The sequence below is a fragment of the Elephas maximus genome, chromosome 11 (genome assembly GCF_024166365.1).
Source record: "Elephas maximus indicus isolate mEleMax1 chromosome 11, mEleMax1 primary haplotype, whole genome shotgun sequence".
Classification (NCBI taxonomy): Eukaryota; Metazoa; Chordata; class Mammalia; order Proboscidea; family Elephantidae; genus Elephas; species Elephas maximus.
Window position 1 is genome coordinate 100,357,683 of NC_064829.1, and position 27,915 is coordinate 100,385,597.

The 27,915-nt window shown below is 51.1% G+C and overlaps 3 protein-coding genes and 1 long non-coding RNA gene across 4 annotated transcripts in view; 2 read left to right on the plus strand and 2 right to left on the minus strand.

Moving 5' to 3' along the window:
* The window catches only part of LOC126085210 (uncharacterized), an 18,451-nt gene extending 17,536 nt beyond the window's left edge, over window positions 1-915 (plus strand). The window contains exon 3 of the long non-coding RNA XR_007519205.1: window positions 516-915. This is a non-coding gene — a long non-coding RNA (uncharacterized LOC126085210). The remainder of the gene's footprint in view (window positions 1-515) is intronic.
* Window positions 1-16,610, minus strand: part of IL4I1 (interleukin 4 induced 1) — a 35,896-nt gene extending 19,286 nt beyond the window's left edge. The window contains exon 1 of the mRNA XM_049900319.1: window positions 16,547-16,610. The gene's annotated coding sequence lies outside the window, so the exon portion shown is untranslated. The remainder of the gene's footprint in view (window positions 1-16,546) is intronic.
* Window positions 1-16,635, minus strand: part of NUP62 (nucleoporin 62) — a 20,687-nt gene extending 4,052 nt beyond the window's left edge. The window contains exon 1 of the mRNA XM_049900320.1: window positions 16,547-16,635. The gene's annotated coding sequence lies outside the window, so the exon portion shown is untranslated. The remainder of the gene's footprint in view (window positions 1-16,546) is intronic.
* On the plus strand, window positions 16,527-20,397 carry ATF5 (activating transcription factor 5). Its single transcript, XM_049900332.1, has 3 exons — window positions 16,527-16,616; window positions 17,774-18,058; window positions 19,107-20,397. The coding sequence occupies exons 2-3, from the start codon at window positions 17,881-17,883 to the stop codon at window positions 19,757-19,759; spliced, it is 831 nt and encodes a 276-aa protein (XP_049756289.1). The 5' UTR covers window positions 16,527-16,616; window positions 17,774-17,880; the 3' UTR covers window positions 19,760-20,397.
* The last annotated feature ends 7,518 nt before the right edge of the window (window positions 20,398-27,915 follow it).

Genomic DNA, 27,915 nt, shown 5'->3' on the forward strand with positions numbered 1-27,915 from the left:
CCAATGCACAGAGTGGGGAGACAGGTCCAGTCTCTACTGCTCAACATCTCCTCAGGGAAAACTCTTCCAGCCCAAGTCAGAAGGAACCTTCTGTAGCTGCCCCGTTCCACCACACCCTTCCTCCCCTCTCCCTGCAGTCCCCTAGTTGTGTTCTGTCTCCTTCCCCACACTGCCAAGTGCTGTTGGGGAATGACCCCAGGGCTGCCTGCACTACTGGTGGATCCTGCCTGGTCTAAGCTGTGGATCTCAACTGGCTGCCCACCAGCATCACCTAGGTGTGTTCAGTGTCTGACACTGCCTGGGCTCAGGTCAACACAATCTGTCTCTTAGGGGTGGGACCCTGGTCCCGACACTGTTACACAGTAATCCCTGGGGCTTCTGTACTGGGTTGGACTGTGTCCCCCAAAACTTATGCCCACCTCCAACCAAAGATGGTGAATCTAGTTAAGGATTTTGAGATGAGATCATCCTGCATTAGGGTGGTCCCTAAATGCAGTGACTGGTGTCCTTTTCAGATGAGGAGAGGACACAGACAAGAAGGTGATGCATTGACGGAGGAAGAGACTGGAGTGATGCAGCCAGAAGCCCAGGACTGCCAGGAGCCACCAGAAGCTGAAAGAGGCAAGGATCTTCCCTCATAGCCTTTGGAGGGAGTGTGGCCCTGACGACACCTTCAATTTGGACTTCTGGCCTCCGGAACTGAGAGACAATAAACTCTTGTTGTTATAAGCCACCCAGTTTGTGGTACCTTGTCATCTAGAAAACAAATTAAGTCTCTTCACTCTCATGAAGCCAAGTGGCAGTGTCCCCTTTCTGCCTGACGCTGCGGCAGTCTGCTGAGAGCCGAGGGCAAGGCCCAGGGGGCCAAGAGCAGGGAGCTGAGGGCAGGCGCCCTGAGCCCAGACCTCTCCTCCCCTGACAGAGCACATTCCTGTTGCTGAGCCCCCTCAAGTTGGCTTTTTTTTATTACTAGCAGCCAATAGCACCAGAACATCTCCGGCTACGTGCCTCAGTGCTCAGACCTCAGCTCAAGAGGGCACAAGCTGCAGCTAACATGTTCCAAAGAAACATTTACAGAGCACTCTGCTGTGGTGACGGAACCACAAGCAGCACCAGCCACCCTCCCAAGGAGCCTGATCTGCCTGCAACCCCTCCTGGCTGGGGCTCTATCAGTAATGCCACTTCAGTCAGATGGCTCATTACTCATTTGCCTCTGGGCGCACACCTGCCCTCCCATGCCGTCCACTTCCCAAGCCAGGAATCCAAGGCTCGGACAGGGCAGATAAGCCACCGTCGCTGCCCTCGAGGTGCTCACTGTCTTGTGGCAGCCCCAGACCTGTCAGATGACAGCTCCAGTGTCAGGGGCTCTGGACATGGTGCCCATGCTGAGGGGGCTGAAAGGAGGCTCCTACCTGGGCCTAGGCTTCGCAGGAGGCCACCTGAGTGAGTGCTGCTGAAGGATGCGGGAGAGCCAGGTGAGGAGACAGGGAGGAGGTACTGCCAGGGGAAGGTACAGAGAGGCTGCGGAGCAGGTGTGGACCTGGGGGCTCAGCAGTTTGGTGGCTGGAGGGAGGGAACAAGGGGGGAAAAGAGAGAGAATTTGTGTGTGTGGAATGCCAGGGGATGAACTGGGAGAGGTTGGCAGCGCCCAGAGTTTTAGGGGTGGGGGACTACATGGTCAGGTATGTGTGTGGGGTAGACTGGAGGGCACAGGGTGGAGCTGCTGACTGGGACAGCAGACCTGGGTGAGAATCAGAGAAATGTATATGCTAGCACTAAAATAAAGAGCCCTGATGGCGCAATGGTTAAGCACTCGGCTGCTAACTGAAAGGCCAGCGGTTCGAACCCACAAGCTGCTCCACAAGGTAAAGACCTGGTGATTTGCTCCTGTAAAGATCACAGCCTAGAAAACACTATGGGGCAGTTCTACTCTGTCACATGGAGTCACCATGAGTTGAAATTGATTCGAGGGCAACTAACCAAAAGGCTGGGGGTGTGAGCCCACCCAGAGGCACCTCAGGGACCTGGTGATCTGCTTCCAAAGGTCACAGACTTGGAAACCCTATAGGGCAGTTCTAGTCTGTCCTATAGGGCCACTATGAGTCAGAATCAACTCGATGGCAATTTTTTTTTTAGCACTAAAATGAAATGAAGCAATGGTTCTGCTGGGCCTGGCCTGGTTAACAAAGCTGCTGACAAGGACTTCAGGAGTGTCTCACAAATAAAAACTCTCTTGAGCTCCGCTGGGGCAGTGCTGCTCTTCCCGAGGTGGAGAGCTTCCTAAAGGAGAAGCGGGTGGTGCTGCAGGAGCAGGGAGGGTAGAGCCGAGCTTCAGTGGAACCGACACTGAGGGACGTGGGGGTGGGTGTGTGGGGCTGGACTGCATCCACCGCTGCAGTTCACGCACGCTAAACCTGAAGCAGACCAAGAAATGGCTGCCCGACCTCTCCCTGACCCGTCTACCCCAAAAGCCGAGAATGATCCAGGGGGGATTCCCGTCCACCACCACACCCCAACCCCAACCTGAGCACCCCGCCCTGCCCCCACCCCGCCTTCTCTCAGTCCCACAGACTTCCCATCTAGCTCCCGTGCTTTTGCTGGCTGCAAGTCCTAAACTTCATATCTTATCTGCTTACTCTAATATTTGCTTAGTCCTGCCCTGTCCTTGGCTCAGTTCGGAGACAACACAGACAGGAAGAAAGGTCTGTTCCCTGAGGGGGTCAGAGACCCTAAATGAATTCTTTGCAAATATTTTTTGGGTACATACAGTGTACCAGACACTTTTCTAAGCCCTGGAAATATGATTGGGGAGAGGATAGAGCGAGGCCCGCTCCTTAGATTCTAGCAGGAGAGACAGAGAGTAAAACACACACAGTGAAGAAATGATACAGCACAGGGGACGTGGGAAGGAGTCCCTGGGTAGCACAAATGGTTAAGTGCTCGGCTACTAGGTGAAAGGCTGGCGTTTTGAAGCCACCCATAGGCACCTCACCTGTCAGAAGACAGGCCTCATGATCTGCTTCCAAAGGTCATGGCCTTGAAAACCCTATGGGACAGGTCTACTCAGGACACACGGGGTTGCTATGAGTTGAAGGAGGTGAGCATCTGGCCAGAGAGTTCAAAGACCAGCAGGAGGCTGGTATGGAAAATTGGGGGGGGGGGGGTTGTTATTGCCCAGTGGTGGAATTCCCTCCCCCAAGTCCCTCCCTCAGCTGTCTGGAAGAGAGGCCTGTGTGAACAAATCTGGGGTGGGGGGTGGCTCAGCTCTGGACCAAGAGGAAAGGATTAGGCAGAAAAAAAAAATAATGGCCCCAAAGATGTTCATGTCCTAATTCCCAGAACCTGTGAATGTGTTATCTCACATGGGAAAAGGGACTTGGAAGGGGAGATTGAGGTAAGGACCCTGGGATGGGGAGGTTTTCCTGGATTACTCTGGTGGGCCTGGTGTCCCCACAAGGGGCCTTATAACAGAGAAAGGGAGGCAGGAGAGAGTCCATCAGACGGGAGAGGAGCTCAAAGCAGAGAGAGGTGTTTTGAAGATAGGGAAGGGGCCATTCAGTCACAAGCTAAGGAATGTGAGTGGCCTCCAGAAGCTGCAAAAGGCAAGGCAAGGGATTCTCCCCGAGAACTTCTGGAAGGAACCAGCCCTGCAGACAAATTTGACTTCTGGCTTCAGAACCACAGGAGAATAAGTATGTGTGGCTTCAAGCTACTGCATTTGCGAGAACTTGTTAAAGCAGCAACCGGAAACTCACATGAGGGATGAGACCAGGGAGACCAGGCACAGAGAAATGAAGAACAGGATGGAACTAACCTTAGATAAGTGGGTGGGAAAACACATTCTGGAGATGGGGCTGAGAGGGGCTGGGAACTTGGGAAGGGGACGGGGAAGCTCCGCTCAGTGTCAGGACTGAGGGAGAGGGTGCTGCAGCTACTCCGCTCCAGCCATGGGGAACTAGCGTGAGGTGGGATTCTGAAACCTGCGCACCCTTGTTGGAGTGTGTGCTGAGTGGATCGTGCCGACACCCAGCAAGGCCAGACCCTGTAACAAGAGAGAGGGACAGGTGGTCTGGGCACACAGAAGGGGCCGACGGTGGTGATGGTGCCAGCCCCATGGGGTGGGATCCCTGTTCTGCTCCTACTGCTGTATTCCACACCTAAACAGGGCCTGGCCTGTAACTGACAGGTAACTGTGGTCTGACTGAATGGTAATGAGGAATAACTACATTTACTGAGCACTCACCACATGACCAGGGCTGTGTCGGGAGGGTGAGGTAGTGCTACATGGAACCCTTCTGGGTGGGAAACAGGCTCAGAGGGGTGAGGGAACCACCCCAGGGCCAGTTGTTCTCTGGGAACACGTCCCAAAGTTCTACCTGGGCAGGGGGTTTACAGTGTGGAGATGTCAGAACTGAAAGACGAGTAGGGATGTTCTCTGCAGACAAGGGGCTGTGGGGAGGGGGCCTGGGCCAGGTCACAGAAGCCAGAAGGTAGGGTCACCCTATTCACTGGAACACAGGCTGGGGGCCGTCTCCCTTACCTGAGTCATCACTGCCCCCTGCTGCTAGAGTGGCCCTTCCACTCTGATCCACTGGGTCTGAGACAACTGGCTGTCCCCTGACACCCACCCCTCCTCCTTCCTCATCACAGCAACACTCCTTCATCTGGGGCAGCGATGAGTCCAGCCAAAGAGTTGATTTGCTGGGATCCTTGAACAGGCTCACGGATCCACGTCTGCTTAGTCTACAGATAGGCCGAGGGGTAGGGATGCTGTGAGGCCCTGAGGCTGAAGCCCCGCTTTTCGGGTGCGTACTTTCTTCTGGGCAGCAGGCCTGTGGCTGTCATTAGAAGGCCCTGCCACAGACTGAGCTCCAAGGGCAGGGCCCTTCCTGAGTCTCCTCTGCCAACTGCCTGGCACGGCATAGCCCAGCAACGCAGAGCAGGCTCCGCAAGCTGTCGGCTGAACCACCCCCCCGCCCCCCACTCCCAGCCCTGGACTCTTAGATTCTAGTTCATGCCCCTGTGCCTTGGCTTCATCTGAGAAACAGGGATATTAACCAAAAAAGCAAGTCAAGTGACCCTGGGGGGAACTATGGAGACTACCACCCGTCTGTCGGTTTGTCATACTGCGGTGGCTTGTGTGGTGGCTTGCGTGTTGCTATGATACTGGAAGCTACGCCACCAATATCTGACAGGCCAGTAGGGGTTACCACGGTGGACAGGTTTCAGTAGAACTTCCAGACTAAGACGGACTAAAAGAAAGGCCTGGTGATCCACTCCCAAAAGTTAGCCGATGGAAGTCCTAAGAATCACAACGGAGCACTGTCCTAAAGAGTGCTGAAAAAATGAACCTCTAGGTTGGAAAGCACTCAACACACACAGTGGCTGCAACAACGGACTCACGCACACCAACGATCATGAAGATGGCGCAGGATCGAAGCAACGCTTCATTCTGTTGTACGTGGGGGTCACCAAGAGTCAGAGCCGCTTCAGTGGCAACTAACAACAACCTGTCTGGGGAGGGAGCCAAGAAGTGGCCGTGTTCACAGAACAGGTGGCCATACAGGCAGATGGTCTTTGTGAAGATGAAACAATCAGAGCCAGTTAAAGCGCTGCCTCAGCACAGGGCCTGGTGTCTCCTCAGTGCTACATTCCTATTAGTGCAAGTTCCAGCAACTCGCCTCAGCTAATGAACGCTCCTGGCATTCAGAGGGCTGCCACTTGGTGGCGCCGCCAACACAGCCGAGCCCAGACAGCTGCATCTCTATCTGCCAGACCTGCCCCTTTCTATGGAATTAGCTATTTAAAACTTGGAAGAAGTGCAACTGACTGGCCAGAGAGCGCTGAGGAGAGGAGAACAGAAAGTGAGGGGGAGAGTACACAGGAGGAGGAGAGAGAAGACAGGGAGGTCAGGGACCGTGGCCACCACAGCCCAGCCCTACCCATCCCTCCTTCCAGGGAAATCTGATTCCAGTTTGAAGGGGAGCTCCAAGGCCACCTCTTGAGCACCCACAGTGGTGCCTAGCCTGTGCCTTTACTGTGTTACGGTGAATTTGGCTGAGTTAGTCCAGGGATTTCCGGCCCACTCTCCTACCTGAGCAGCCCTTGGGTGTGGTGGTGGAAGGGCTGGAGGAAATGAGGACCAATCTCTCCAGAGAGACTCCCCTGCACGGCCAACTCAACTCAAACAGAACTCAGCATCTGCTCCCCTCAAGCCCATCAACTCAGCTGTGTAAACATCTCTTGACTCAGCATCCCTGTCTTCATGGTGTTGAAAACTGTCTAGATCTCAGGGAATAAATCGGTTCAAGTTCAGAGTGTTCTTCAAGAATGGAGACTGACTGCTCAGCTAGGAGCAGCTCACTGACCACATGGCAGCTGAGTCTCAAAAGCACCAGCGCTGAAGAAAGAGCTAATAAAACTGGAGTTGGCTCTAGTGTGTGAGGTGTGCTGGCTCAAGACCTTTGCCACTTATTTCACACACTTTCAAAACACTGTTCACATGATTACGTGATGCCAATCGTGACTGACGATCTGAAAACGGGTCCGTTGTCTGCAGTGTACTTTGAAATGGGAGAGATGAAAAGACAGGTTTATGGGTGGACATGTGCTAAGGCAAGCACAGAAAGATGTGAACTGCAGCAACAGGAAAGGTGAGACGGGAAACCTGGGGGGCAGTGAGCCTGCGTCAAAGGGGGAAGAGCAACTCAGAAAGGGAGGGTGAGAACGGTCGCACAACCTGAAGAACGTAATCCATGTCACTGAATTGTACGTGTAGAAACGGCTGAACTGGTGTATGTTCTCAACAACAAAAATAAAAAAAAATCATTACAAAACAAAAAGCTGTGAACTGCAGACTCCGTGTGGCAGTACCGTAAGTTTCTTGTATATTCAGATTCAGCGGGCTCCAAGTGCTCTTCTGTACCTCTCTTTTTTTTCACTCCATAGGTCTTAGACACTATTTTAAAGGTTGGCAGTCTGACCTCAGCCTGTGGCTCCACAGGAGAAAGACCTGGCAATCTGCTCCTGTAAAGATTACAGCCTAGGAAACCCCGTGGGGTAGCTCTACTCTGTCACATGGGGTCACTACGAGTCAGAATTGACTTCATGGCACACAACAACATTATCTTCACTGGGTAGACGGGGAGGCCGAGGCTCTCAGAGGTGAGGTGACTTCTGGGAGGCGGCAAAGCCTACCTCTGCCCTTGCTACAGTCACTACCTCGAGGTTCCACCTGAACGATTTTTGGATGCATCAGTCACAGACCTTGTCTCTTTTTCCTTCTTCCCCTTTGAACAACACTATCTCCACCTCGAGAAGTCATCTCAAGGCTAATTATCGGTTATATTCCCCTCCTCACCCCCACCCCGGCCTCCTGAGACCTGGAAGCACACCTGAAGGTCTCAGGTGGGGGATAAACAGCAAGTTTCCCCAATGGGGAAAACAAATCAGGTTGGACGTGCACAGAAAAGAAGTCGGGAAACCACCAGAAGCATAGGTTTTAAGGAGGGTTCTAGAACAATCACTCAGAATATAAAATACTAGGACTGGAAGAGATTTGGGGAACAGTTTGGTGCTGGCCCGCCAATCTTTTCACCAAGAACGGTTTTGTTTCTTCCTCACGTATTGAAAGATTTCTTTTCTCTGCCAAACTGCATTTTTAACATTTAAATTCTAACTACACAAGTAATACATCATTATTTTCTTTAAAAATATTTAAACATTACTGGTAAGATTCCCTTGGTCACTACTCCCCACTCTCATCCCCAACACTTGTGCAGTCGCCCCCTGTTAAAAATTGCTGTGTGTCCCTTGTCTATGTAATTGTGTGTTTGTAGCCAATGCTTCTGTATGCATCATGCTGCATGCAATTCGTGTGTGTGTGTTTTCTCAGTCATGCTTTTCATTCATTCTAGCTGCTGGAAATTAATCCATGGCATGGGTATAGTGAGCAGCCCTGGTGGCGTGGTGGTTAAGGTTAAGTGGTTAAGGAGGGCAGCTGGAACCTACCAGCCACTCTGTGGGAGAAAGATGTGGCAATCTGCTTCTGTAAAGATTTACAGCCTTGGAAACCCTATGGGGCAGTTTGCCTCTGCTCTATAGGGTTGCTGAGAGTTGGAAACTACTTGACGGCAATGGGTTTGGGCATAGCAACCCTATGTGACAAAGCAGAACTGCCTCACTGGGCTTCCTAGGCTGTCATTTTTACGGTTGTTGTTAGGTGCTGTCAAGGCAGTTCCAACTCACAGCAATCCTACAGGACAGAGTAGAAGTGCCTCACAGAGTTTCCCAAGAGAGGCTGCTGGATTTGAATTGTTGACCTTTTCGTTAGCAGCTGAGCTCTTAACCACTACACCACCAGGGCTCCAATTTTTATGGTAAGTATCAAAAATGTAGTCCATCTGTACAATGGAGTATTATTCAGCCATAAAATAATGAAGTCCTGACATGTGCTACAATATGGATGAACCCTGAAAACATCATGCTAAGTGAAAGGCCAGTCTCAACGGGCCACATATTGTCTGATTCCATTTATACGAAATATCCAGAATAGGCAAATCCACAGACACAACGTGGGTTAGTGGTTCCAGGGGCCTGGGGGAGCAAACGGGGAGTGACTGCTAATGAGTATGCGGTTTCATTCTGGAGCGACAGAAACGCTCTACAATTAGATTGTGCTGATGGCTGCACAACTCCGTGAACATACTAAAAACCACAGAAATGTATGCTTTAGATAGGTAGATTGTGTGGTACATAAATTATATCTCGACGAAGTGTTAAACAAACAACACAGATGCCAGGAAAGGGTTGAGGGCAATAGATGAGGCTGTGGAGGTAGGAAGGGCCGGATTCTTGGCCTGATTTACCCCAAGGGCAACAGGCAAGGCGGGTGGTGGCTGGTAGTGCCAGCTGAGAGTGGGCTGGGGAAGAGATGGGTTGAACATCAGGAAATGGGGCTGTGACTGTGATGGCTACCACATCAAGACCCCAAGAGGGTCTGAGGCACGAGGGCCTGAGAGACTGTAAAGAGGGCAGCAGGTGGCCGTGTGAAGGTGAGGGTTGGGGGAGAATGGTATACACCTGCACTCCTCCTCTTCTAATCAACACCAGCTTCCCAGGGGAGCCATAATGATGTCAGCGAGGAGGAGGGGAAAGATCCAGGCCAGGTCATGATGGAGACAGTCACTATGGAGGCGGTTTCTCTGGGAACCAGGTGAAAGGGAGCCCGAGGTAGGGAAGGGTGGCTTTGGTCCTGAGAACTAGAACCAGCCACAGCCCCCACCACCTTGGTGTCATGCCCTGGGGACTCCCAGCCCGCCAACTCTCTGTGGCTTGGGAGTAGACTTGCTGGAGTTCATATCTCACCTCTCTCCCCAACTTCCTCTGTGTCTTGAGCAAGTCTCTTGCCTTCTCCGAGCCCTGCTTTCAGGATCTGGGAAACGGGCCTGATCCTGCCTACCTTGTAGGATGTGTGTGAGGATTAGGGGGTGATGAAGTTGGATGAGGTTTGTACAACCGCAATTCAAGCCTGGTGTTTAGGGCCCTGTGTGGTGTCTGGGAAAGGCCCAATCCATGCTGGCTCTGGGCACCAGTTCACGCCATGGCTGAGACCATCCCGATCTCTCTCTGCCCTCCCCTTCCACTACAACCATCCACCCCAGGGAGTGCCAGAGCTGTGGCTCAGGTCCAGCTTCTCTTCTCAGTGCCCAGCGGCCCTGTGGGAACCGTGCGCCCAGGGCCCACCAGATCCTGGGTGCACAGGCTGCCTGGCCTGCCACCACTCTCCACTTGAGCAGAAGGAGCTCATTTGCCGTCATCAAGGGAAAAGCAGTCCCCACCCATAGCCTGGCCCCTGCCCATAACGCCAACACTGGGCAAGGGCTCTGTGACCAGGATGTGTCAAGATGAAAACACACCATCCAGAATCCCATCTCAACAGACCAAACCAGAGCACCATGCACACCACAGGCACACCCCAACACTCACTCCTGCCCGGCTCTTCTCCACCTGCCATGGCGTGAGACCCAGATACCTAGTCACCGACCTGCCTTCTCCCTGAGGCACCCAACCCAGAGCAAAGCCCACTTCATGGAGCCCTCCCCAGAACCACCACCATGGCTTAACTCACTCCTTTTTCTGGGGTGCCCCGGGGCCCTGCATTCTTCCTCCGTTCAATGAGCTTATGTGTTCAACCACATATATTGGCGGGGGGTAAGCTGATATGGGACAGCCTGGGTAATAAGATAGTCCCCCCAACAAGCACCCCGATTCTCAGGGACCATTTTCCTGGAGCCCTTACCCTTCCTTTCCACTGGAATGGGGCCTGTTCCTTTTTAATCTACCAACTGGGAGGGGGTGTGGGGAGGTGGTGCAGCCACCTGGACACCTCTTGGACAGTCCCTGGATGGTACAGATGCTTGGCTGCTAACTGAAAGGTTGGAAGTTCAAGTTCACCCAGAGCCTTGGAACAAAGGCCTGGTCATCTGCATCTGAAAGGTCACAGCCTTGAAAACCCTATGACTTGGCTCTACTCTGCACACGTGGGGTGGCCTTGAGTCCAGTCACCTTGAGGGCACCTGGTTGATTAGGCGAGCAGGGAGGGGTCTGGCTCAGACTCTCCAGAAAGAGGAACACTTGGTTCCTTTTGTTCTCTGTTATGGACAAAGAGGACTACAGATGTGGTGGCTGGTGTTTTGTCTGGGGAACCACTGGACATAAAAGGTCACAGAAGCCTCAGTCCTATGGTTTGTTGGGGACTTTTCCAGTCTTTCTGGATTACTTGCCAACATTTAAAACAAGGACCTCAGAAAAGGCTGGAGCTCTACTTCCCCTGTGAAACCAGCGGCTCTGACCCTCCAGCTATCCTTGTAGTGGCAGTGCCTCCTGGCAGCGTGCCATCCAGTCTAGCAGGCTCACCTCATAGGCACTTTCCACGTACTCACTCTTCTGAAGGAGCCCTGGTTGCGCAATGGTTAAGGGCTCCGTTGCTAACCAAAAGGTCAGCGGTTCAAACCCACCCGCTTTTCTGCTGGAGAAATACGTGGCAGGCTGCTTCCATAAAGATGACAGCCTTGGAAACCCTATGGGGCAGTTCTACTCTGTCCTACAGGGTCACTATGAGTTGGAATCGACTCAATGGCACACAACACTTCTGAAACTCACAACTTGGAGACATGGTGGCTGAGGCAACGAAGGGTGCAGCATCTTGTCTGAAACCACATCTGGGACACTCTGTTGCTAACTGTCAGCTTGCACTATCCTTCTCCTACCTAGAACCAGTTCCTGTGGGTGTGGGTGGAGAGGACCCCCAGGGCTGGCCCAATCCTTTACTCCCAGACAAGGAAACCGAGGCTCTGAAAGGGGAGGTGTGGGAGGCTGGATGATAGCCCCTAAGGAGGCCCATGTCTATGACTATTTTACCTACATGGCAAAAAGCACTTCGCAGATGTGATGAAGGACCTTGTGATGGGGAGGGCATCCTGGATTATCCTGGGGGGCCCTGAATTAGTAATGACTAATGACAAGGGTCCTTTTAAGGCGGGGGGGCAGAATGTCAAAGGAGGAAATAGAAGACATGACAACTGAAGCAAGACGTTGGGGTGATGCAAGGAAGAGGTCAAGAGCCAACGAAAGCAGGTGGCCTCCAGAAGCTGCAAAAGGCAAGGAAACGGATCCCCTGCCCCCCTCAGAACCTCCAGAAGGAACACAGTGCTGGGGACCCATTTTAGACACCTGACCTCCAGAACTGTACAAGAGTAAATGTGGGTTGTTTAAGCCACGAGGTTGGTGGCAATTTGTTACCATGGCAAGAGGAAACTCATTCAGAAGGTGACCACAGGGGCTGTCAGAGCTGGTACAGTACAGCGTGGGGCCTAACAGGCTGAGCTGCAACTGCTTCAGCGCTGGGGATCCAGGGACGAGGCAGGAGCAGCAAGGGGAGGGAAGGGGCTGTGAGGACTCTGTGCTCTGACACGTGGCAGGCTCGTGTCCAGGGCTGCCCTTTCCCCAGCCAAGCTGGCCTTGGCCTTTTTGCCTTGTTTGCCCAATGCCCACCTCCAACCCTGCCTCCTGGCCTGTGTGACCCTGACACTGGACCTGGCGCCTCTCAGAGACCACAGTATTGGATTTCCCAGCCTCTGTCCATGAGGAATTCACGTAGAAATGCATGGGTGTGCACATGGGACTGGGGGAACAATTTAGTGCTCGGGGACACACTTATGTCCAAAGACATCTGTCTCCAAGGTTGTGAGGAGAATAGAACCACATGTGGAAGGTACAGGGGAGGGCAATAAACATGTACAGTTTTTGAGCTCCTATTAAGCACCTCCCAGCTTTACCAACATCATTTCCCAGAATCTTCCCAGCGCCCCAGCCTTAGAAATAACGAATGCTCACAGGGCACCTCCCACCTGCTAGGCCCTATTCTAGAAAGTTAACATGCGTTAGCCCATTTAATCCTCACAATGACACTATGAGGTGGGTCCTCTCATCCCCATTTTCCCCATTTTATGGGTTGAGGAAACTGAGTCACAGAGAGACGATGTCACTTGCTGAGGGTCATGGAACCAGAGTGGTGCAGTTGGGATCTGAACCTGGCAGGCTCTGACCTGTACTGTAGAAGCAGCTGAGGCTCAAGCAGATTAAGGACCTTCCCGAATCTGTGGCTAGGAGTAAGCGGTGTGGCCGCAGGATCAGAACCTGCGTCGCCTGATGCAAACCTTGGGGGCCTTTTCCGTCACACCAGCTGTACCCTGACTGGGAAGTGGGTGAGGAGGGCCTCCTCGAGGGCAGCGGGAATGGCTGGACTCGACAGAATTTGCAAACCGTGAATATGAGCAAACCTGAGGTGAGGGTCTGAGTGGTGACCCCCAGCAGGCTCTGCCCTGGAGTGTGGGTTGGGGACCCCCATAGAACTGAGAGACCAGGGTGTGTGAGGCCTGGAAGTGGTGCTGCGGAAGCTGGGGCTCTAGCTAGCAGTGTAATTCTAAGCAAATCTTTTGCTTCTTTGGGCCCGTCCTGCCCCTGCCAGGGCAGCTGGTTGGCTTCAGGGACCTACAGCCACTCCTTGGCATTGAGTCTTGATTCTCAGGGTCCTGCACTGGTGTCCAATTTCCCTCCCTTGCTCCTGTCCACCCCAGCTGTGCTGGAGCCTCTCCCTGATCCAGGGCTCCACTCACCAGGAGCTGTTGCCAGGTGCACCAGGGCCCCCAGAGAATCCCCTCCCCATTAAAGAGCCAGGGATGATGCAACCTGCCTGCAACAGCCGCCTCACTCCCTGAGCCTGGCCCCTCCGCACCGAAAAAGAGTCCCCAGCAACCCTACTGTGCTCCTAGCCCTGAGCTCAGGGCCTGAAGGGGCTGGGGGCCTGGCCCTGAAGGCCTCTTTGAGGCTGGGGGAGGTGGGGATATCTGAGTCCTGGAGGGGCCAGGGGCCCAGGTCTAGGGTGGGCCCAGGAAAAGGTTCAGGGTGCCAGGGGCCCAGTCTAACTACAAGACAAACCCAAACTGAGGGCTCAGGGTATGGAGTTGTAGGCAGCCACAGATGACCCGCAGTGTGTAAACTAAAACATGCCAGAAGGGTTGGGAGCTAAGCGTGTGAATTGGCACCCACTCGGCACTAGGGCTGAATCGGGCGGAATCCAACAACTCTACCAGACAAGGACATAAGGCCCAGAGAGAGAAAACGGCATGGGAGGCTGGGATGTCGGCCACCATGGTCCCTGCCCCAATTCCTTCCCAGTCAGCAGGTGCCCCACAAACTAGTAACAGGATTCCCATTACCAGTTATTTAAAAAATACCCTACCTGGGGGCCCTCTCAAAAACCCATGTTGTTGTGTGCCACAGAATTGATTCTGACTCATAGCAACCCTACAGGACAGAGTAGAACTGTCCCATAGGGTTTCCTAGGCTGTAATCTTTACAGGAGTAGATTGCTGGGTCTTTCCTCCAACAGAATGGCTGGTGGGTTGGAACTGCCAATCTTTTCGTTAGCAGCTGAGCACTCAACCATTGTGCTACCAGGGGTCTTTCAAAAATCCATAGTCCCAGTCTAACCACAAGACAAACCCAAAGTGAAGTGCATTCCAGAAAACAGCCAACCAGCCCTCTTCAAATCTGACCAGATCATCAAAGCCAAGGAATGTCTGAGCAGTGGCTACAGCCCAGAGGCAGCCACGTGTGATGTGGTGCCTTGGAGGGGATCCTGGGACAGAACAAGGCCATGCAGGGACAAGGAATGAAATCAGGTAAGTGTGGCGTTTAGTTTGTTGTAATGTGTCAATGCTGGTTCCAGCACTGTGACAACTGTACCTTCCTCTTGTAAGTTGTTAACAGCGGGGAAAACTGAATGTAGGGTACACAGAAACGCTACACTTTCTCTGTAACTTTTCGGTAAATCTAAACTTTTACTAAAATAGTTTATTTACCTAGTTTCCATATATATAACCCAGAGGGCCTTCTCAGAAGAAGACTGTAGGTGGGGGATAGAGTGAGAAAATAGACCTCAACAGGGAAGGTGCCAAAGGGCTGGGCCAGGGCTCAATCTTGCCAGCAGCAGGTTTTCAGCTGGAGTTGGGGCTTCCCTTTTCTGGTAGTCTGGACAGGGCCTCCCCAGGCTAACAGCCTGCCCGACAGTCAACCCTAATCCCTGCCACCTGCTACTGTTCAAATATCTACACTGAGACATGGAGGGGAGTCCATCCTTAAGCCTCACACCAAAGCTCTAAGGCCATTATGGTCTGAAAGGATCCACTGCTGGCAATGGAAACAGAACATATGCATCTCAGTATTAACAGCAAGAACAGTAATAGTAACAACCCTGAGCAGCAGCCACTATGTGCCAAGCACTACTATAAAGGACAGGCAGAGATTAATTCATTTAATCCTCATTGCCCTAAGAGGCACATGCTATTATTGGCCACGTTCCACCGCAAGGGAAGTCAAGGCATGGGGAAATTAGGGCCACACGGCTAGTCTGGGTTTGAACCCAGACAATCTGGCTCCAGGGTCTGAGCTCTTAAAGTGCTGCCCTATACTGCCTAAGTAATAGCGTAGCCCCTATGAATCCCAGGAACTACAGGGCTAGTGCTCAAATCTGGCTCTAACGGAAGGTGGTCAGATCTCAAGATAGGCTAGCCCAGCTAGCCTCAAAACCCACCTTCCCCGGGTTTTGATTGTTTTGTAGCTGCCCCAAAAGGGATGAGACTGAACTCCATGTGGATGAACGACGAGTGGAAAAGAGAGGGACCTTCTGCAGCACAGCAAAGAGCCATCTCCACCTGGGCCAGCTGGGGGTGATGCGCCCTCTCTTTTAATGAACGGAAGGGTAAAAACCAAAGGAAACCCGATGTCGTCAAGTGGATTCGGACTTATAGTGACCCCGGCTGGAAGACAGTTCCCTGATGCTGAGTGGCAGCTGAGACAAAAAACTGTAAAACCATCGGGAGAAGGGCAGGGGCAGGAGAAAGAACTAGCTGACGAGGGCTGAAGAAGGTGGGCAGGGGCTGTTGAAAAGAGAAAAAGCTGGAGAGGGGGCCATGAGGCCTGAATCCCTCCACCTGGAAGTGGCTGAGCATCTACCACTTGGGAAGGGGAGGGAGGGGATGGCTGGAAATGAACACCAGGGAGGACTGAGACACACAAAAATGACCTCTTAACAGGTGTTGGGTGGTCCAGTGCCTGGGGTTCTGCCAGAAGGGGTGAGACTGGGCACCAGAGTTCCTTTTAATAACAAGGCACCGTTTACCAGGCAAGTATGAGCCCGGTTCTGTGCTTAGGGTTTCGAAGACATCACCTTATTTAACTCTGACAAACAACCCTACCACATGGACACATGAGGCACTGAAAACTTCAGTTATTTGCCCAAGGCCACCCTGGCCGCTCTGTGACTTGAACGAAGGCCATCTGACTCTGACTCAAGCAAGATCTCAAACCTACAAGGCTTTTCAGGCCCGGGCAGCAGCTGAGGGATGAATGGACGGAGAGATTTGGGTGTGGTTGGCAGGAAATTCTTTCATGAAGGGGGGAAGGGAACAGAGAAATGACCACGTGCGAGTCTGAGGGAGGAGAGGCCGGGGTCGGGCTCCAGAGTCAGACAGGAGAGGGCCCGATCCCCAGAAACACGAGCGAGTCTGATCACCAGATCACAGAGAGGAGGAGACTAGACCCCCGGTTCTGAGGGAGGGAGGGGTCTTACCCCCGGGTCAGAAGCAGGAGGGCGCCGGACGCCCGGGTGAGAGGGAGGAGGGGATCCGATCCTCAGATGAGATGGAAGAGGGGGTCCGAACCCCGGGTGAAAGGGAGGAGGGCTCCGGGCCCGCCTCCCGGTTAGGGCCGCACAGGGGCGGAGCGCGGAAGGATCCGGACGGACTGTGCTGCGCCACCTGCGGTATATCTGTCCCCAGTCCCCGGGGCCGCCTCATTCCCCGTCCTCAGATCACGGTTTCCTCACACTAGCGCGACGCCGCCACCGCCCGCGTAGCCCTGGCCATGGCCCTGTAGCCGCGACCCCTCCGTGCCCCCCGGCCCGTCTCCGCGCTCACCGCACCTGCGCTATCCGCTCTTGCCTTCTTTCTTCAGCCGAGGCCTCCGCTGCCTCCCCTTTCTGCCGCCATGGAGTGAGTAACCGCTCGCCCCTCCCTCTCCAACCGCCTTTCCCGCCCTTTCGCTGCGCGCGGCCCTCAAGGCCTGACCGGGGGTTGGGTAGGGAGAAGTGATTGGGGAATCTTGGTTGCGCAGGCGCAGAAGCGGGGGGGCGCCTGTCGGCGCCCATCGGAGCATGCGCACTCGGTCCGAGGTGGGGGGGCAGGGTTCTTCCTGATTGTTTACGCTAAGGGAACGCGTGCGGTTACTGCCGCGCACTAGCTCCCACAGAGTTCCCTCCCCCTCCCCCGGAAACGAGTCTAGCCGTACGCTGTTGGTCATGCGCACCAGCCCACCAGAGCCCGTAATTGTGCGGAAAGGTCGGGGCGTACGCCGCCGCATATGCGCACTGACCCCCAAGAGGGCGGGGAGGGGGGGAATGCATGAGAACACAATTTACACCACCTGGATGACAGATCATGCGCTTTAGCCCTCGGGGAGACGGCGACTTGTGGAAGGGTGGGGGTGGAAGACATTTTCCACAACCTTTCCCCCGCCCTCCTTTCTCCACACTGCGGTGGCGCACAGCGTAGCTTCACTCGCTTTCAGCAGGCATCTGCTGGGGCGGGGCCTAGTTTAGATTGACAGGGAAGAAGGCGGGGCTTAGGGCGAGGAACACAGGTTTCGTGAGGGGCGGGCCAACACGTTGTGGGAAAGGGCGGGGCCAGGCGAGGAGGGGTTTCGTCTGGAGAAAGGCGGGGCCTATAGGGACTCAGGAGGAGTGGAGCTTGGAGGGCACGGGGGCAGGCGGGGAGTGGGGGTTCACTACTAAATTTAAGCGAAGAGTGGAGTCTAAGCACATAGCATTGATGAAGGAACAAAACATGGGGGAATTCCCCTGGGAACTGATTTGAGATGGAATCTAGGGATGGGGCGGAGCCTAAAGGAAACATTTTTGGGGAAGGGGCGTGGCTAGAAGAAAATTCCCCTGGGATTCAGGTTTTTTAATGAAGAAGAGTGTCAAGGGGTGGATGGGAGAGGCCTAAGGAGAATTCCCTTGGGAGTGTGGGGGGCTCAGGGTTTAGAATTCCGAGAGGGGGGAACCTGTTAGCAATGGGGGTATGGCTTCCCGGTGCCTTTGGCTGGTGGCGGTCTGGCTGCTGACTCTGCTCCCTTTGTCTCCAACGTGTAGGTCCTCCGGTTTCGCCTTGGTGCCTGCCTTAGTCCATCTGAGCAACCTCCCAGCTGTTGGTGCTGCCTCCTTCGTTGCCATCCGTGCCCAGCGCCTCTTTTGCAGCCATGTCACTCCTGGCGACCCTGGGGCTGGAGCTGGACAGGACCCTGCTCCCAGCTAGCGGGCTGGGCTGGCTCGTAGACTATGGGAAACTCCCCCTGGCCCCTGCCCCCCTGGGCCCCTATGAGGTCCTTGGGGGAGCCCTGGAGGGCGGGCTTCCAGGGGGGGGAGAGCCCCTGGCAGGTAAGGGCAGGTGGAGAATGGAGGTGGATGAGCTGGGGGGAAGTGGGGGAGAGGGAGAAGGAAGAATTAATTTATTCATTGATTCTGTAAATACAATGCGTCAGGCACTGTTTTAGCTGCTGAGGATAGAGCCAGGAACAAGACTGACATGATTCCTGCCTTCCCAGAACTCACATTCTTGTGGGGAGACAGACAACAGTCAAGTAAAACGAAGATGTATTGGGACTAAGTAGGAAGCACTTAGTGACTGAGCTAGAAAATATCAAAGGGGACCTAGTTTTAGAGTGGGTAGCCAGGATACCTTGTCCAAGAAGGTAACATTAAGCTGTGGCCTGAAGAATGGGAAGGAACGAGCTATCAAAAGGCCCAAGGGAAGAGCATTTCAGGTGAAGGAACAGCATATGCAGAGACCCTGAGACAGGAATTGTTTTAGTCATTACTATATCCCAAATGCTTGACACATTGTAGGTTTTCAGTAATTAATGAATTAAAGTTGAAGCACGGTGTGTGTGTATGTGTGTGTGATGTCATCTAGTTGGTGTTTTAAGGACAAACTAGAGAGTAGATTAGAGGAACCGTAGAAAAAAGTAAAGAGGATGTTGGATTGGTTGAAGAAAAGGTTGGTTGATGGATGGTTGGGTGACTGGTTGGCAGATTGGTTCTTTTGTTGGCTGACTGGTTTTTTGGCTGTTTGACTGGTTGATTGATTAGTTGGCTGACTGACTGATTCATTGGTTGGTTGACTGGTTTGTGGGATGGTTGTCTGGCTGGTCTACAGGTGGTTTGGTTGACTGGTTGACTGCTTCACTGATTGGTTGATGGCTTGGTTTACTGGCTCATTGATTGATTTACTGGTTGGTTGGTTGATTGGTCAAATTGTTGGCTGATTGTTCATTGGTTGCTTGACTGACTTGTTGGCTTGTTGACTGGTTTGATGATTTGTTGATTGGTTGGTTGTTTTACTGAATGAATGGGATGAATGAGTACCCAATTGGATGGAGGACCAGGAACTCAGATGGAACTTTATGTCCCTTCTCCAATTCCCTAGGAGACGGCTTCTCTGACTGGATGACTGAGCGGGTTGACTTCACAGCCCTCCTTCCTCTGGAGCCTCCCTTTCCCCCTGGTGCCCTTCCCCCACCTTCCCCGCCCCCACCTGATCTGGAAGCCATGGCCTCCCTCCTCAAGAAGGAGCTGGAGCAGATGGAAGACTTCTTTCTTGATGCCCCACTCCTCCCACCACCCTCCCCTCCTCCGCCACCCCCACAAGTTCCTCCTCTCCCCCTCCCCACCTTAGACCTCCCCCAGCCCCCTGCCCTGGATACCCTCGACTTGCTGGCCATCTACTGCCGCAGCGAGACTGGGCAGGGGGATGCTGTGGGGTTGGCACCCCTGCCCCCACCACAGCAGCCCCATCCTCCCCCACCTCAGCCCTCTCGCCCAGCCCCGTACCCCAACCCTGCCACCACCCGAGGGGACCGCAAGCAGAAGAAGAGAGACCAAAACAAGTCAGCAGCTCTGAGGTACCGCCAGAGGAAGCGGGCAGAGGGCGAGGCCCTGGAGGGCGAGTGCCAGGGGCTGGAGGCTCGGAACCGGGAGCTGAGGGAAAGGGCTGAGTCGGTGGAGCGGGAGATCCAGTACGTCAAGGATCTGCTCATCGAAGTGTATAAGGCTCGAAGCCAGAGGACACGCAACAGCTAGATGGGCAGGGGCTTTGGCCTGTAGGGGGCACTGGTATTCAGCTCTGGGTCACTTCCGTTTCTGTGGCTGAGGTGGGACCCCTTCATCATCCCTCTACCTCCAGCTTCATTCTACACCCTTCCCTCCTTTATTTTTATCCTTGTCTCCTTTCTAGCCCATTTCTGAATTTGGTCCCCTACTCCATCCTCAGAACTTTGGAACGTTTGGCCTTAGTTAACATCTCCATCCCTCAAGTATCAGCTGAGGAACTGAGAGCTACAGGGAATTCAGGGAGCAGATCAGCGCTTGGAAATAGGGCCTCTTGAGTCCCAAATCAGTGCTTTCTTGCAAGTTGTTCTCGGTGCGGGGTGGAGTGGTCCTGGCTGGAACCTAGAGGTGGGGCCAGGAAGCTATGCAGAATTACTATGCCAATGAGAACAGGGACTCTGGATAGGTAAGTCAGGGAGCGCTTCAAGAAAAAGCAAAAAAACCAAGCCAAGTGACCTTGGGGAGAACTACTTTTGGGGAGAGAGTCCAGAGGTGGCCAAGTTCACAGAGCAGGTGAATATACAGGCAGTGGGGAGGAAGGGGCAGGGTGGGGAATGGCCATAGTTGGTGACTGGGTGTTCAATTTTAGCTCTGGGAGGAAATCAGTGTTTTGTGAAGGTGTTGGGGGATGGGGCTGCATCTAGGTGAGGGAGGGCGGGGAGTGATCCTTTGGGGGTTTGTGAACAAAAATAAAATGACTTTCCTCTTGGTCTCCATGTCTTATCTTTGAGAGGGGAAGTTGGGGAGTAGCTGTATCCACAGCTGATACAATGAACCTCTTTTTAGATTCAGCTAATTTATTAATTAGATAGAAAGTGAAAGAAAGAACAGCCAAAGGTGCCAGCTTCCCTCAGTCCTTGTCTCATACAACAAAAAGGATGACTCCAAAACAAAAGGGGCTGATGGCTGCAATGTGAGTTGTGGGATGCTCTCTTGCTGAGGAGCCAGTTTTCTTATGCAGACCTCTTGGGAGAAATAGGTAAGTTGGAGATGGGCTTGCAGCCCCTCCTTAAAAGCCTCCCATTCTCTTGTCATCAAGAAGACCTAACTGTCATGTAGAGCTCTAGCTGCAAGAGAGTCTGGACAACACACGTGGTTAGCTTTCTAAGCCTTCTTAATATATGGAGTGTGTAATGGAAATTGAGAGAACCAACCAAATAACCAATCAAACTGTCAACCAACCAATCAACCTGTCAACAAATCAGTCAGTGAAGCAGTCAACCAATCAATCAGTAAGTAAACTAGCCAATGAATGAAGCAGTCAGTCAACTAATCGATGAGCTAGTCAACCAAACAACCAACAAACCAGCCAACCAACGAAAGAACGAGTCAACCAACTTGTCAACAAAGGTGCAGTCAATACCATATTTTGCTAATGCATCCATATATTTGCAATAAAAATAAAAAACTATACATATGGTAGCCAAAATAGCCAACCACAGATGTCTACATCCTAATTCCTGGAGCCTGTGAATATAATACCTTACATGGGAAAAGGGACTTTGCAGATGTTATTAAGGATCTTGAGATGGGGAGATTATGCTAGATTATCTGGGTGGGCTAATGTAGTCACAAGGGTCCTTATAAGGGAAAGAGGGAGGTGGGGGGGGGTCAGAGATTTAAAGAGGCTGCACTGCTGGCTGAAAATGGAGGAAGGGATTACAACCCACGGAATGCAGGCAGCCTCTAGAAGCTGGAAAAGGCAAGGAAATGGATTTTCCCCCAGGAGGAACACAGTAAGGCCCATTTCAGTTGCCGTGGTCGCACAGTAGTTAAGTGCTCAGATGCTAACTGAAAGGTTGGTTTGAACCCACCAGCCACTCTGTGGGAGAAAGATGTGGCAGTGTGCTCCTATAAAGATTACAGCCTTGGAAGCATTATAGGGCAGTTCTACTCTGTACTATAGGGTTGCTATGAGTCAGAATGGACTTGATGGCAATGGGTTAAGGCCCATTTCAGCTGTCCCTGGTGGCAAAGTGATTAAGTGCTCGTCTGCTAATTCTAATCCACCAGGTGCACCGCTTCTGTAAAGACTACAGTTTTGGAAACCATATGGGGCAATTCTGCTTTGTCCTATACGGTCATTATGAGTTGGAATCCACTTGACAGCAATGGGTTTTTCTTTTTTTGGTTTGGGTGGCATGAATGATAAAGTGCTGAATTACTAACTGAAAGATTGATGATTCAAACACACCCAGAGATGCCTTGCAAGACACACCTGGCGATCTTCTGAAAGGTCATGGTCTTGAAAACCCTATGGAGCAGTTTTATTTTGCACACATGGGGTCGCCGTGAGTCCAACTCGGCAACTAACAACAGTACAGGGTGATACTGTTTTGTGAAACTATGTTGATGAGAAACGATTTCTTAGTGTGCCTCGTGGTGGGCAAAGTTTGAAAACTGGTAGACGGTCTCCAGTGTCCGTACGTTCGAATTCAAACAACTGCCCATTAGCGCACTGGAAAGCTCCCCCTTGCAGATGTGGAATCCCTCCGCGCCCAGATCAAGCATTTCTGGGCTCTCTTTTTTTTTTTCTCCACAGCGCTGTCATAGCGGGATTCCGCTCCAGGTGGCGCCCGCGCGTCACCGTGAGTGCGTTTTGCTCCATCCTCGACCCAGACCGGTGAGAACCTGTATTTTATTTTGGTCACATGTTGCCACGAGGACCCCATTTGCTGGGGATAGAAGCTCAGGCCACGAATATAGTCCCCAGAGCAGGGAGCTGCAGGAGGGCTCAGGCGGCTGAGAAGGGGTGTTGTTATCGGAAGTCCTTCCTTCTTTCCTCCCTTCCTCCCTTCCTTCCTCCCTTCTTTCCTCCCTTCCTCCCTCCCTTGCTTTCTTCTTCATGCCACAAATTGTTCATTAAACGCCTGCTGTGAGCCAGACGGGTCCCCTCTCCTGGAGCTCACCTCCTAGTCATGGAGGACGGAACATAAACCAGGTTCCCCTGGGGCCCTCAGGTGGAGGCCTCCTGCTGTTACCGCAAATCGCGGGTTGGAGCCGCCTGTGGCAAAGCCAATACTGAGACAGAGGAGGTAAGCAGCGAGAGGGCTTTATTGAACCAGTATTCAGAGACGGAGGGGGTTAAATTTCTCTCAAATTGTAATTCTAAAGAGCTAGCGGGAGAGTTTTAAAGGGGGGAAGGTCAGGGTTAGCTAATGATTTGAGCGCGTAGTCCACAGATGGTCTTATACATCACAAAACAACTACAAGAAACTATTAAGCTAAAGATATGCCTGTCAAACATCTGGACTATAATCAGTATGTTTGTAACAGGCTGAAAAAACTCACATAAGAATCTCTTGGCTAATGGAACTGTTCTGCCAAGTCCACTCTGGCTGAGATAGGGAGCAAGAAAAAAAGTTGCAGATTAAAAATGTCAGGAACCTTTTTGCCGTTTTGCAGGCTGAAGGCCATTTCTCAAGAGAGCAAAGAAGAGAAGAGAGACCAAGTCCACAGGAGCTGAGAGAGCTCCGCACCACCGTTGGAAGAGATCGGTGCAACTGGTGCAATAAAAAAACGTTTAGAGATTACTTAGAGCATCATTATGGCGTTAGTTATGTCGAGCTCTCAATCACCCATTGTGAATAGGTGAAAACATGTAAGGTATTATTAGGGTGTTCGTTATGTTTAAGAGTGGAACAGGCTGCTCAGCTATATCTTGAACAGAACCTGTGCCGTTTTCTAAAAGCTAGAGATTAATCACAGCTTATACAGCTATATTAAAACAACTAGGAAATATATTCACTGTACTTTAATACTTAAAACACTAGAGAAAATGTATTTTCTCTACTTCACTGCCCCGGTTTTGAAGGACCAAGGCTCTCCAGAAGGCAGTGTGGGTGGGGGGTTGGGGGGGTGTCAAATCCCTGGCACCTGCCGGCTGTGTGACTTTGGGCCACTTTCTTAGCCTCTCTGTGCTTCAGTTTCGCCTGCTATAAAATTGGAACAATATCAGCCCCTACTTCATAGGGCTTTTCTGAGCCTTGAACAAGTTCATATTAAAAAGTACTTAGAAAGGGCCTAGCATATGTTTGTTCAAGCTATTGCTAAAAATTCGCACTTTATGGACTGCAGGTCTAACTGCCTGCATGAACTGCTTAATACTGCCTTTGCCATGAGACCAGAAGAATGAGATGGTGTCCGACTATCGTTTCCAAACTTAAAAAAAAAAAAATTTTAAGTAATTTATTTCATTTATTTTTTTGTCGTTGTTGATAATATACCCAGCAGAATATACACCAACAATTTCTACATGTATGATTCAGTGGCACTGATTACATTCTTCAAGTTGTGTAACCATCCTCACCCTCCTTTTCTGAGTTGTTCCTCCCCCATTAACATAAAATTACTGCCCCCTGAGTTTCCTAAACTTTTGGAGTTATTAACTGTCAGTTTGATCCAATATTGATAGATCTTAAAAGAGCACAATGTTCAAGGCAGACATTCTTTACTTGTTAAGCTAAACTACCATTTGGTTTTAAGAAGACTTCAGGGGATATTTTTGGTTTAAGTTTTAAAGATTATCTCAGTAGTTTCCCATTTCTGAATGTTTTGATCAAGGACCCAGTAGATGGATCCAGATTAAAAGGAGGAAAAATGAAGAACAGAATTTCAAATTCTTATAGAAACCAGACTTACTGGCCCCATTGTGACGGGGGAACTGCTGAATTTTTTGTTCTGAGATAATTTTGAATTGAAACTATCCCATGAAGTCATCTTTGAACCAAGCCACAGTTTAGCTCAACTACTAAAGAATGTCCACCTTGAGCAGAGTGCTATTTTAAAGAATTATCTATATGAGATCGAAATGACAACAGAAACTCTAAAACACAGAGATGTTTAGGGGACGGAGAGTCTAATTCAATGATGGTGAGACAGTGTGGGTAGAGACAGTGAGAGTGGTGACACAATGGAAAGAATGTAACCAGTGTCGTTGAACTGTGTGTGTAGAAAATGTTGAATGGGTGTATGTTTTGTTAGGTGTATTTTCACACACACACAAAAAAATTCTCCTTTTGCAGAAGAGAAAACTGAGGACCAGAGTCCAGGGAGTGAATAGCTAAAGCCATTTTTTTTTTTTTTCACCTAGGAGGAGATCTCGAAGCTGAGTACAGGGAATTTAATTCCCAGTCTTGGCCCTTTTTCTCCTCACTGTACCCAGGGTAGGGGTGGACCCAGCTTCCTTCATACCACTGGGGGCTCCTGGAGCCTAGCGTGAAATCTTCTATCAGAGCTGGGGTCCCAGCCAGACCCAGGCTGGGGCCGGAGTGGACCCTGTCTCTGGGTTAGTGGAATAAACAGTTGTTACTGAATTTTTTTTTTTTTTACTGAATATTAGCTGCCATGGAGTTGTCCCCCGGCCCATGGCGACCCCGTGAACAATGGAATGAAATGCTGCCTGGTCCTGGGCCATCCCCATGATCTGTTGTGGATTGGACTGTTGTGATCCATAGGGTTTCCCATTGGCTGATTTTTGGAAGTAGATCACCAGGCCTTTCTTTTAGCCCATGTTAGTCTGGAAGCTTCACTGTAGCCTGTTCAGCATCATGGCAACAAGAAAACCTCCCTTGACAGACAGGAGGTGGCTGCATGTGAGGTTCATTGGCAGGGAATCGAACCCGGGTCTCCCACATGGAAGGCAAGAATTCTACCACTGAACCACCATTGTCTAAGGAATAGACAGACAAGTAAATACATCATTTGAATCTAGTGGACTTCACCCAGATTGCAATAAGAACTTAGGGGAGAAGTAAAGTGAGCTGGCCCATAGCGTTTATGGAGCTCCACTGCCTCCCTACTGTGGCATTATGAAGAATTATGACGTGAGGAGTAAAACAAAAACAAAAAGCACTGAACTAGGATCTAGTCCAAATTGAGGGTTTGTGGCACAATGGTTAAATGCTCAGCTGCTAACTGAAGGTCTGTAGTTCGAACCTACCAGCTGCTTCATGGCAATCTCCTCCCATACAGATTATAGCCTAGAAAACTCTATGGGGCAGTTCTACTCTGTCATATAAGGTTGCTATGAGTCAGAATTGGCTAGAAGGCAAACAACAACAACAAGACTCCTTCCATGTTCTGTGATTCTCTGCTCTCCCTCCTCATGGAGATTAGGATCAAAACCAAAGTTAAATGTTAAAATACCAAAAAGGATTTGTTAAGCACTAGAAAGAAAAGCCTGGCAATCTCCTTCTGAACCCGGTCTGGATGTTGCTACGAAGGTATTTACATGTGATTAATATTTACCATCAGCAGTCCCTACGTGGTGCAAATGGTTAAGCCTGTGGCTACTAGCTGAAAAGGTTGGTGGTTTAAACACACCCAAAAGTGCCTTGGAAGAAAGGCCTGGCAATCTGCTTCTGGAAGGTCACAGCCATGGAAAACCCTATAGAGGACAGTTCTACTCTGCACACATGAGGTCTCCATAAGTCAGAAGCAACTTGACAGCAACGGGAACATTTACAATCCATTGGCTTTGGGTAAAGGAGATGACACTTGATAATGCTGGTGGGCCTCATCCAATCAGTGGAAAGCCTACAAGCCAAAAACTGAGGCTTCCTGAAGAAGGAATTGTGCCTCAAGACTGTAACACAGAAATCCTGCCAGAGTTTCTAGCCTACCACCTACTTTATGGATATCAGACTCAAGAATGCTGGAGTTACCTGACCTGTGGATTTTGGACTTACCAGTTCCCACAATTGGGTGAGCTAATTCCTTAAAATAAATCCCTCTCTATCTCTATATCTTCTGTTGGTTCTGTTTCTCTGGAGAACTGCAACTAATACAGAAGATCAACTTTTTTGTTGTTAGTTGCTGTTCGTTTGGCTCCAACTCACAGCAACCTTATATATAACAGAATGAAAATGTTGTCCCATCCTGTGCCATCTTCATATATATCTGAGTCCATGGTTGCAGCAATCGTGTCAATCTATATCAGTGAGGGTTTCCCGTATTTTCATTGGCCTTCTACTTTCTGGGCTGCCAGAAGAACGAACAAATTTGTATTGGAAGCAGTACAGCCATAATGCTTCATAGAAGAGAGGATGGCGAGACTTTGTCTCATGTACTTTGGACACGTTATCAGGAGGGACCAATCCTTGGAGAAGGGCTTCATGCTTGGTAAAGTGGAGGGTCAATGGAAAAGAGGAAGCTCCTCAAGGAGATGAATTGACACAATGGCTGCAATAATGTGCTTAAACATAGCAACAATTGTGAGGATGGCACAGGACCAGGCAGTGTTTCCTTCTGTTGTACATAGGGTCTCTATGAGTGGGAGCCAACTTGATGGCACCTAACAACAACAACATCAGTGATGCTGATTACATTGTTCAATCAACACTTTTTTTTACAAGTACAATTCAGTGACATTAATGACGTTCACCATGTTTGTTCCTTGCTTGTGATGGCCTCAACAGTGTAGAGAAGCACTGGTCAGGGCTATTGTAGGATGCCCCTCTACTGGGATTTGTCTGATGTTTTTCATCACGATTATAATGAGGTTATAGGTTTTGAGGGGAGGTAAACCACAGAGGTGAAGGTCTGTTATGGGTTGAATTGTGTCCCCCTGAAAGATATGCTCATAGTCCTAACCCTGTACCTGTGAATGCAACCTTATTTTACATAGGGTCTTTGCAGATGTGATTACCTAGGATAGGTCATACTGGAGTAGAGTGTGTCCTAATCCAGCATGACTGGTGACCTTACAGGAAGAGAAAACACACAGACAGACACAGAGGGAAGACGGACATGTGAAGACGGAGGGAGAGATTGGAGTGATGCATCTACAAGCCAAGAAATGCCCAGGATTGCCGGGATCCAGTAGAAGCTGGAAGAGGCCAGGCAGGATCCTCCCCTAGAGCCTTCAGAGAGAGCATGGCCCTGTCAACCCCTTGATTTCAAACTTCTAGTCTGCAGACCTGTGAGACAACACATTTCTGTTGTTTAATGCCACCCACTTTGTGGTACTTTGTTACGGCAAAAACAAAAACTCAAAACTGTTGTCACCGAGTCCCTTCCAACTCATGGCGACCCCATGTGTGTTATAGTAGAACTGTGCTCCATGGGGTTTTCTGGGCTGTAATTTTTAATCTTAAGAAAGCAGACCACCAGGCCTTTCTTCCATGGTG